General features: G+C 39.3%; 2 protein-coding genes across 2 annotated transcripts in view; both read left to right on the top strand.

Moving 5' to 3' along the window:
• Positions 1-5,322, top strand: part of dtx4a (deltex 4, E3 ubiquitin ligase a) — a 29,440-nt gene extending 24,118 nt beyond the window's left edge. Inside the window, exons 6-9 of the mRNA XM_081391467.1 lie at positions 1-36; positions 127-447; positions 609-698; positions 3,414-5,322. The exon at positions 1-36 is cut by the window's left edge and continues 26 nt beyond it. Of these exons, the coding sequence (XP_081247593.1) occupies positions 1-36; positions 127-447; positions 609-698; positions 3,414-3,641 (675 nt within the window). The 3' untranslated portion in view covers positions 3,642-5,322. The remainder of the gene's footprint in view (positions 37-126; positions 448-608; positions 699-3,413) is intronic.
• Positions 5,323-7,319: 1,997 nt separating this feature from the next.
• On the top strand, positions 7,320-11,635 carry msantd1 (Myb/SANT-like DNA-binding domain containing 1). Its single transcript, XM_081391592.1, has 3 exons — positions 7,320-7,921; positions 10,260-10,538; positions 10,611-11,635. The coding sequence occupies exons 1-3, from the start codon at positions 7,665-7,667 to the stop codon at positions 10,897-10,899; spliced, it is 825 nt and encodes a 274-aa protein (XP_081247718.1). The 5' UTR covers positions 7,320-7,664; the 3' UTR covers positions 10,900-11,635.

Raw genomic sequence — 11,635 nt, 5'->3', positions numbered from 1 at the left:
AGGTATCTCCAGAAAGTCCGCAACCCACCTGAGGAGGTGAACATACCTATATAACTAAGATATAATATATATCATTAGATATCTTTCATTAGATTAACTAAAGTAATTGTTTTCTTGTTTTCTTAGGACTGCACTATCTGTATGGAGTCTCTCTGTGGTCCATCTGGCTATAAAGGCCCAGGTGTCGGTGGCATTTCTCGGGCAGAGTCTGTTGGTCGTCTGTCTCAGTGTGGACATCAGTACCACCTGCAGTGCCTGGTGGCCATGTACAACAACGGCAACAAAGACGGCAGCCTTCAGTGTCCCACCTGCAAAACCATCTACGGGGTTAAAACCGGCAACCAGCCACCGGGCAAGATGGAGTACCACGTCATTCCTCACTCCCTTCCTGGACACCCTGACTGCAAAACCATCCGGATTATCTACAACATACCCCCTGGCATTCAGGTAAGAGTCACTCACTTACAACAGAGCTTGTTAAAAGCCGCTGCAGTGTCCTGAGCATCCATTCATATTGGCGTTTGTGCCACCTACATGGTATATTGCACTGCTGCAGTGTTATATAACTACAATGTAGGTCTAAACGGCTCTTTCTATGATTGTTTTAGGGTCCAGAGCATCCCAACCCTGGGAAGCCCTTCACAGCTCGTGGATTTCCAAGACACTGCTACCTCCCTGACAGTGAGAAAGGCCGTCTGGTGAGTGTCCAGACATTCAAAAACGAAATCTCATTCATCTACTAAAAAAGAGGACCTATTATGCTTTTTTACATTTTCAACTTTTTTGTGTGTGTAATGTTGATGTTTGAGCATGAAAGGTCACATTTACTGCAGCAGCTGGTGCCACAACAGCCACATCCATGAGATCAATTAAATATAGATGAATTTCATATGATGGGATGTTATTGGTCGCTTTCAAATGAATGTAAAGTTATCATTTACACCTTAAAATTTTGTAAGTCCAGAAGTATTTATCTCAAGGTTTTTTAAAATTTTTTATTAACCTTATTATTAAACTAATTATATAAAACCATGTTATCAATGCACTACAAATAAACTGTTTATATGCCTTTATTTTGTCATTAAAACTAATCCTAAGTCAGGGATAGGCAACGTCGGTCCTGGAGTGCCGCTGTCCTGAAGAGTTTAGCTCCAACCCTAATCAAACACATCTGAACATGCTAATCAATGTCTTCAGGATCACTAAAGCCCTATTCCAATGGTAATTGTTTCTCATGTGGACGTCTGTAAAAAATAAATGTCCATGGCACCTCAGTGATAAAACTCATGCTTTCAGATGGCGATTTATTTACATGGAGGAGCGAGTTCTGTGAACCTGGAAACTCGCTGTTCACGTGGTCGGTCGCATGATGGTCTGCTGTAAATAAAATGTCATATGCTTGGAATAATAAGAATAAATTCACATTTAATTTAATAATAGGAAAATAATGTCCTATTTATTATTTAATTATATACTTAAAGAAGCTAGACACGCTGTGTTTGAAATGGTTTTCTGACTTATTTTAAAATGGAAATTAGCAGAATGGGAAAAAATGGGAAATTAGCAAAAATAATTTAACGCAACCTCTTATTTACACGAGGTAAACATTAAGCTGCTTCATTTATATCTTTAATGTATATAATTGTAGATAATACATATTTTAAAATTGTATTGCATGTATTGCTGCCACAATAACGGCCCATTTCAAATGTTTATGTGCTTTTTTTCTCTTTTTCCTTATTGTTCTTAACAGCTCCCACTCGGCTGAGGTGGAGCGATGATGAAAATTTTTTTTTTTAAATACTTTCCAGCATTTCAGTAATAAAAGTGTACATCTGTAAAATGCATGCAAATTACAGTGAAGCGCAACAGTTATCATACGGTGCTACGCAGTGGTCAAAAAGGATTTAAACAGTGAATTTGAAAGTGATCTCTTCTTGTAAACTCAGAGATGTGGATTCGGAAGGCAATTAAATTACCACACGACCTTGGTGTGTGTCAAAAAGCAAAAAAGTAGGGGTTTTTATGTGGGTGGTTGGAGCAAAACACTGCCATTCTGAATTCAGATGGCAATAAAATCACAGACTAGCCCCTGTAAATGTTGAAAATACATTACGTCCCCATGAGAAACAATTACCGTCCGAATAGGGCTTAAGGCTACAGGCAGGTGAGTTTATTTTTTTCAGGGTTGGAGCTAAACTCTTCAGGACAGCGGCACTCCAGGACCAACGTTTCCGATCCCTGTCCTAAATCCTTAGGGATTTCTTATCCTGTAATCACACAGCAATGAAAGAGTGTAAAATAGATGCGCACACACACACACAGAAGCAGAATAAGATCAATGGATCAGCTGGATACTGATTCCTAGTTAGTTGAGCCAGAAGATTCAACATTTTAAACATAAATAACATAAAAATCTAAACTGTGACAAAGTAGATTTTGATCATATCTAATATATATATATATATCCAAATGCAGTACCTAATAAAATAAGTCATTATGTCTGAAGTCTGAACACACTGTTCTCAGCAACTGGCCAACAGCTGATGTGTGTGTCGAGTTTCATGCAATTTAAAGCATGCTAAGAGTCTCAAAAACACCCAAAAAGAATATTAAAGTTTGACACATCGCCATTACTACTGTATTCAAGATATCAAGAATCCTTTCACAGGTGCACATCTGTGGTGTTTTGACATTATTTTGACAAAGTTTGAAGCAGATTGGTTTGAAGAGCGCGATTTCAAAGCATTTTTGGCACACTTCCTGCTGCCAGTAGGTGGCGCTATGATTTTGACTCACAATAGTCACATCCATGTGATCAGCCTCCTACAAGCTGAAGATTCATCAAAACCAATCAATGTGCAGAAGTTACAACACACTTCCTGTTTCCCTTTTTTCACCATAAATTTCTTGCCTCGCCATGGCCAAACCATTCGTGATAACAAAAATTTGCTCGCAATTTAGCATCCTCAATGTTTTGGCTTCATGCTGACTGAGTCTGGTGGCGATCGGATGAATCGCCTAGGAGGAGTATATCAAATACCAGAGCATGTGTTTTTCAAACAACCCATAATAGCCGACTTCCTGTTGGGTGAAGCTTATGACTTAGAGTGTGAAAGTTATTTGGCCCGATGAGATCTATAAGTGTATGAAAATTGGTTACTGTAGGTGAAAAGGGGTGCACTACAGAGTCCCTCAAATACAACCATATAAAAGGGTGCTTAGGCCCCAAATATATGAAAAATAATGTATTTTGTACATTCAAGCATGAAAACCTATTCTAGTAGAGCCCAAAAACAAAATTAAGACTTTGTAGAAGGGCATAATAGGTCCTCTTTAATGTACATATTCCAATTCAACCTTGAAATGTAAGGTTTTTCAGCTTTTATTCTAAACAACCCCTGCTCTTGTAGGTGCTGAAGCTGCTGCTGGTTGCTTGGGACCGGCGGCTCATCTTTTCGGTGGGCACATCCAGCACCACAGGAGAGACGGATACGGTCATTTGGAACGAGGTGCATCACAAGACCGAGTTCGGCTCCAACCTGACCGGCCACGGCTACCCAGACTCCGGCCACCTTGACAACGTCCTGGAGGAGCTGAGGGCGCAAGGCATCACTGAGGAAGAGTGTCTGAGGGACTGAAAATTCAAGTCGGGACGACAAAGACTGGATGTTTTTTGTGTTAGTGTTGCCAAATCTGAATTCAATTCCCAGCTCTTGTTTCTCAGAACGCCTGAGACACTTTCGAAATCAAAAAACAAAACAAAACGAAGTTAAAGGACTCTGAAAGGTTTATAAGTCATCATCGCTCAACGTTTTTTTTCAGTGATAATAGCCCTCCTACTGCTAAAGAAACTGTGCGAGTCTGTCAGAAGTGGGACGGCCAGCTGCAAGAACTGTAGTTAACAAACAACATTGCACTGTGCGCGCTATTGTGGTGGAGCCGTTATCTTTTCGAAAACTCGAAGGACCCGTTAACGTCCTCCCCACAAAAACTCGATTTGTACAGTGCGATTTTGTCGCTAGTGGGCTGCAGACATAGATGCCGGTGTCTGCTCCACCATATAATGTATTGTAGTTCTGTGAAGGATACGCAAAACAAAGGTACTTCTGTGCATGTAGTTGTATCATTCGGCGCAGAGGCGAATACGTCCTTGGTGCAACCGAACCGAGGCCGCCACTTGTTGCCAACTTTGAAGCTCCAGTTGCAGTTTTAGATGCCGGAACGTGAATGTTTACTGCCCCATAGTGGCACTTGTTAGCATATACATTCCAGTAATTACCATGGTATTTATTTGACAACATAGTTTTCGAGATGTTTGCAGTATTTACATTAACCACTTATATTTGTACTTATTTTATTGTATCTCTTACATTATTTTATATTGTCGAAACGAGAAACCTGTATTGTCATTCATTTTGGGATGGGAACCAATCTCTTTCCAGGGACAGAGAGAGAGAAAGAGTGAGAGAGAGAGAAAGAGAGAGAGACATTCAACTGAAACTGCTTCGTTAATCAGTATTAAAGAAACGTTGAGACTGGCGGCCAATGGACGGACGACGCACAAATTTAGTGAAAATATTAACTCGTTTCTTTGTGATTGGATTTGCTGTCGGAGACTGAAGAGTTCCGAACAGGGACTGTGTGAAACTGAGCCCAGCTCAATTATGGTGTTTTATTGTGACATCATCGGTTTAGGAACCAATAAGATTTAGATTCTCCAAAGCTGAAGGTGTTGGCCTTTTAAATGGCTACTAAGAGCAACTAACCTACCCTCTTAAGTCTGTTGAAGTTCTATCCTGTGGAAAAACTGTCTCCGGTTGCCTTTCTGGTCGGTACTCTGTAGGTCTACGGTGGACCTGTTTACAAAGCTGTTGACGAAACGTCTGCATGTATGTACATGCAAATGTGTAAGCTTACATTTATAGTTGATGTGCTGTATGTATGTGTTTTATGTACACAATTCTTTTCCCCCTGCATCCAAAAGCATGTTGTGGAAGTAAATGAGTAATTATTTTTCTTGTATCATTTTTTTTTTATAATATACTTTAACTTTTTTCTTATAAGCTATTAGGTTTTTTTTCCACTGTGAAGTGTTTAATTTCTTTTATTGCACTTGTATGATTTGATTTATTGTCCAGCCAAGTTCCTCATGATAGTTGCTATGGAGACAGTGAAAATGGCATCGCTGCCAGGACAGAAAACTGTGAAGACAGAGAATGGAGCTAGGAGAACTAATGTTGCTGTATAATATAAAATGTACAAAACAACTCTTGCATATTAAATAGCTGCTGGAATACTGAATAAATATTAAAGGTACTCAAGAAAAGCAAATGCTGGTTTGGATTTCTTTTCTTTTCAGTCTGGCTGCAGTTTTTGTTTTGTTTTTCTCAACCAAAATGTGGCCCTTTTTGCATATTTTACCAATGTCAGTCAGGCATTAAATAGCATACTCAGCAGGGGGCGATGTTTAACTCAAAGTTTTATAAACCAAAATCAAAATAACAGGCATGATCTACACTCCTGGTGCAATTACCTTGTGGCTTATGACCGATCCAGTCCCAATATATGTAACACATTTTAATTATATTAATTTAATATGGACTAATACTAAACAACTGTTTTGCATAATTCTTGAAATGTCCAAAAAAAGTTACATGACAAAACTGTTGGTAGACGGCCATTTTACACCAGTATTCTCAAAAAGGCCCAAAATAAGCAGTAGACAGAACCTATTAATATGGCAAAAAGGGCTTCTCTCTCTGAATTAAAATTTGAACATCACACAAATTAAGACCAGGTCTCTCCTAAGACCAGGTCATTTCCTCTACAGGCAGAAGATCCAGCTTGATAATTAATGCTATTAATGATCTATCTATCTATCTATCTATCTATCTATCTATCTATCTATCTATCTATCTATCTATCTGTCTATCTGTCTATCTATCTATCTATCTATCTATCTATCTATCTATCTATCTATCTATCTATCTATCTATCTATCTATCTATCTATCTATCTATCTATCTATCTCTATCCATCTGTCTGTCTGTTGTTCTATCTGTCTATCTATCTATCTGTCTGTCTGTCTGTATATATCTGTCTGTCTATATCTATCTGTCTGTCTGTTGTTCTATCTATCTATCTCTATCCATCTGTCTGTCTGTTGTTCTATCTGTCTATCTATCTGTCTGTCTGTCTGTATATATCTGTCTGTCTATATCTATCTGTCTGTCTGTCTGTTGTTCTATCTATCTGTCTGTCTGTTGTTCTAACTATCTATCTGTCTATCTATCTATATGTATGCATGTCTGTCATTCTATCTATCATCTGTCTGTCATTCTTTCTATCTATCGTTCTATCTATCTATATGTCGTCTGTCTGTCGTTCTTTCTATCTATTTATCTGTCGTTTGTCTGTCGTTCTATCTATCTATACAAATGTTCAAATATATCAACATTATATCAACTATCGACCACCCCACTTTCTAGTTACTTGTTAACAGTACATAACATCTCTTGCATATTTTCTTAAACTCAGAATACTGAATGATTATGAAGTCGAGCTTGCCTAGGCCTTATTGCAGATTTGTGCTCATCTCGGTCAGGAATGTCTCAAAACAGAGTGAAGTTGAATGTGAAGGTGATGCGTCTAGACAGATGGGTGAAGCACATAATGCGGTTAACACTGAGTTAGCCATAAAGAAGCACATGCACCGTGTGTCATCTCAGCTGTTAATCTGTCAAAGAATGCACAAGATACACCCCCTCCCCCCAAAAGCACTTCCCCCAATGTCCTGTCCGAGACCCCCTGTTGTCAGTGATAGAGGACATAATCTGAAACACTCATGGGGTCGGAGAGGGGGAAGTATTTGGGGGCAAATGTACTGTGGTAAAAAGGGCACAGGGCCAGAGGAGTAATTACTTTAACCTAAACTAGTTTCACGCAGTAACAAGCATGCGATTATTTATGTGCATGTTTCCAAAACCTTTTTGGAGCCCTGCGACTGAGTTTAAAGCCAAATCAGTCTGATCGCTTGCTTTCGTGTCTGACACGTAAACATCATCATTTTTGTTTCAATACATCAATTACCATGTAGTTTTAAAGGCATTATATTAGGTGCAAATGCACTTTCTCTGCAACATTAGTCGAGCTTCTTCTTTATTAAAAGCTTTTAAGCTCATAAACGCTCAGACTAAGTGGTCTGGGGATAGAGCGGTTGCCTTGGCAACAGCACACTCTGCCGTTTTCCAGTCCCCAGAGGAGTCGTATTTCACATGCAGATTTTCTGCCTGCCCGACCCACTTTTGTTGGCTTTCAGCTAAAAGCTTTTTGCTGCAGAGTGACAGAGACAAAAGAGTAGAGGAGAAGGGGAAGGGTTTGGCTAGAAGAGGAGGGCCTTAGCAGACTGTTGCCAGGGTAACTTGACATCATGCTGACGAACTTCCCTCTTTAAAAGCTTTTAAAGCGATTGCTCCAGCCCTCGAGGTGCCATTTTGAGGCCTCTTAACTAAGCATGGGGGGAAGGGCAGCAAAGGCCTGTCTCTAGCACACACAAGCACATGCTTGAGAAAGCAAACTAAGGCCTGGAAAACAGACTGCACTGAGAGAGAACCAAGCTTAAATTCTAAACCTGAACGAAACATATCTAATCTGTTCATAAAATGGCCTCCGAGGACCTCTGCTTTAGTTACACTGTGCCGGGCTCGAGCGAGAAGCACAGGAGGGCTCGTAACTGGACGGATTCTGAGATGAAAGCTCTTGTGTACATTTGGGAAGAGTATGTGGCAGAGCTAAAGAAGGCTAAGCGCAATGCTAAGATCTACGAGACAATGGCTAAGCAACTTTATGAATTAACTGGCGAACAGCGACACAGGGAGGAGATTAAGATGAAGATCACCAACATGACTTTCCAATTCAGGCAAGTAAATACACTCTATATCTATCTATCTTTTATATCCGTCTGTCTGTTAGTCAGTCTGTCCTTAAAAAGACTTTAAAAGACTTTTAAAAAATAATTTTCAATAATCTGTTTACAAGTGTCTACTCTTACAACTTAGTAAGCTGTATTAATTTTAAACTGACTGTAAGATAAATGTCCAGGTAAACTTACTCCTGGTAAACGCTCAGACTTCGCAAGTCTTTCAAAGTGAACGCCACTGGCTGCGAGGTTGGTTGCACGCGTTCGGCGCATGCGCACTACCTAGAGTTCGCTCACTTGTCTCTGCGCGGACTAAAAAATATCGGGTTTCAAACGAACAGAAGAGGACTGTGGTGATGACCAAAATTAGAGTCCGCCACAAGTACTTTCGGTTTCTAGAAACCATGTACAAGTATTGCATGCTCAGTTAGATTAGAGAGATGCAATATATGATGCTGTTAATTTATATTTCATTCAGTTTATTAAGGGTTAGGAATAGTAGGCTAATGACTTTTGACCATTTTGTGAGCTTCATTACTAGCCATTTAATACAGAATTCAACTATTATAGTACAATAAACAACTGGGTAAGTGTTTAAAACTGCATAATAGAGCTTTTAAAATTGTTAAGTTTAACCAATAGCCTCACAAATTCCCACCAAAAGTCACTATCTTGGCCTATATCTTTATCCAAACATCCAAGTTTAGTCCAGAATAGTGTAGTAATAACTGACTTACCATTTCTGATTTATTCTCTTAAGCTAATACACTTTTTAAGACAATATGAAGAAGCTTAAAGGCACAGTATGTAAGTTTCGCCGCTAGAGGTCCCTTATTCAAAATAATAACAAAGCTGTAGCTTGATGACGCTGTGAATGAGTGTGGAGATTGGAGAATAAGTGTGGAGATTGGAGAATGAGTGAATCATGGGAGTTGTTGTCTTCACCTCCACAAAACAATCTGATGGGATTCAGGCAGAAATCATGTTCATGGATGAGCTAATGTATTAAAGTTTTATTAACCTTACTGTGGTATGAAGCAGGGCGAGGAAAAGAGCCTGGTACATTTTGCGTTGCTATTTTTATTATGCTTATATGCTTTTGTTGTTTATGTTTATTTTATGATAAAAGTTACATTTTAACACCTCTTTCTACCCTGAACTTTGTTACATTTGATCACTTAAATTTACATTATTTTATTTCATTCTAATGAAAAAGCCGTAAGTGCTGAATTGCTACTCATACAGTAGAATTTAAATAAAAATAATTAAAATTGAAGGTAACGCAGCGCAAAACAATCTTGGTCAAAACAATCATACGAAAAATACATTTGTGTGTGTTGAAATTTGTTATAACGTTACTGTGTGTTCGCTCGGTGGCTGCTATGAGACACTTGTTGCACACTGCAGTAAGCTCGATCGATATTAGAATATCATATTAATAAAAGCTGGATAACTTGTGTAGCTAAATGGCATGCAATTAATTTTAAAATATATTGTATGGTGAAGAAAATGTGTATTACTATTACTACAAATGTTAGCCACGTGATAAAATAGTGTTGTCTCAGAGGCATGGTACAAACATGTTACTTGCAGTAAGAAAACAAGAGAAAACAAAAGATTTAAAGAAATTAAGAAAACAAGAGATTGAAACAATAAGACTAACTGTTTTGAGCTATAACAAGGATTAGTTTTCTGTCGATAAAGGTCTCCAAACAGTTGCTCGCCTGTAATAAATTAAAGTCTTTGATGTTTCCATGATTTGTAAGGAAGTGAAACCAGATATCGAGGGTAAGGCAGATATGACGACATTGACAGGCGACATATTGACACGGGCCTTTACACTGGTTAAAAAAGCTAATTTCTCTGGATTTAAACATTGTTGGAAACATTTGGGATGATAATAATAAGTATACAAGTCAACAAAACATACAACATTGTTTTAGTGGTTTTTGGATATTTAATAAAAAAAAATCCTACATATTGTCCCTTTAAACTAAAGTCCTATGAAACCAAAATGAACAATTATTTATTTTTATGGAATATTGCAGTATTTATTATTATTATTATTATTATTATAACATCTCTTCTCTGATGGCATTTACTAGAGTGAGATCAGGACAGCCACTCACATGTGATCAAAGCACTAGCAAACCACAACCTTTCAATCATCAAATAAATTCCCGATGGACAAAATCAAGTTCCGTCATACATTTTTTCCTGTTCAAGAAGCCGTTTCACTCAGATATCTATGTCACAATAGGGAAGAAAAGACTATCGCAACTTTTGTTTCGATTTTAAGTACTCTGCAAAACAATGGTTTAACATCCTTTTCTAACAGGAAGCTGAAGTACACAGCGAATGGTGGGAATGCTATACCTGATTGGCCGTACTACAAATCCATTGAGAGGATCTTGTCAAAGGTACCAGAGCATGCCCATATGAGCCCACCGAGCCTCTCGACGTCTGGCCCCTCCACCTCTCAAATCGAGTCTTCTGTGCCCCCATCAGCTCCGCCAAGTGGGTTTCTACCAGAGTACACTGGTTCATCAGAGGAGAGAGACATCAACGATGAGGATGAAGTCCTAACAGACAACTCTGGAAGTTCTTTTGAAACAAGGTAACATGTTTGATCAGATCCATTTCAGATTCATAATCATGGAAGTATAACTGCATGGCTGTCCATCTTCAGGTCACAACCACGTAAGAGGCGGAGGCTGTCAAATGTGTCGCTGCGCCGAAAGAAGCTGCGCGTCATGGATGCAATGCTGCAGGAACAACGCAGGATAAGCCATGCCGTTGAGGAGGCATGTCACGAAGTTCGCCGCGTTATGCATCAGCAAAACTTCCTGCAGGTGCAGAGCCTCCAGCTTCAGGAGCGAATGATGAACCTCTTGGAGAAGATGATTCCTGCTCAGCCTGCCCCTTCCTGGCCCAACCCACCAGTCCCAAAGAGTTTAGGAACACCCACGCCTGAGTGACAGGACCTCAGATACGGATTAAGGACCTTTATTTTTTTGTCTTTGCCGAGGAGGCGTTGCTATGCTAAGTATATAAGCTATAACCAACTAGTTAGCGGTACATCTTAGACCTGTTTAAGCGCTGTTAAGTCTTCTACAATGAATATGTTATTCAGAAATGTTGACAGATGTAACCTACACAAGCACATTTGTGAAGAAATGACTGTTTATCCACACCTTATTCAAACTATCTGACTCAAAATGTTCTCAAAATCTCACAAGATTAAAGTTGATTGTTATGTAATCAGTGCTTGAAGTGGACAGAAAGTGTGGGTACTCTCTTGTGCACTGGCTGGCTGTATGGCGGTTGTGGCTTATTTGGTTCCCTAGGTGAAATCAAAGATCAAACATAGAAACTGCTTTAAATGAAGTACAAAAAAGTGAGAAGAAAGCTGAAAAGCTCTGAAAGCTGCATGCGTGGGTGGTGCCCCATGCCGTCCCTCAGCGCGTTGCTGCCCTATAGGCGGCTGTCTATTGGCTATGCCAGGATCTGCCACTGTGGCTGGCATATGCAAATAATCATCACATTTGCAATTTCTACAGTAATCACCCAGACACTGATGCTTTGACTCTGAGTGGCAAAGTACTGGGAACATGTGAGAAGTTGGCCACATGCCACAACACAACAAAATGAATCCACAACACAACGAAATGAATCCACAACACAACGGAAATGAGCCACAACACAACGGAAAAT

This window comes from Scardinius erythrophthalmus (assembly GCF_964197995.2).
Source record: "Scardinius erythrophthalmus genome assembly, chromosome: 2".
NCBI lineage: Eukaryota > Metazoa > Chordata > Actinopteri > Cypriniformes > Leuciscidae > Scardinius > Scardinius erythrophthalmus.
Note: the sequence above shows the minus strand (reverse complement) of the source record. Positions and strands in the feature narration are given on the sequence as shown.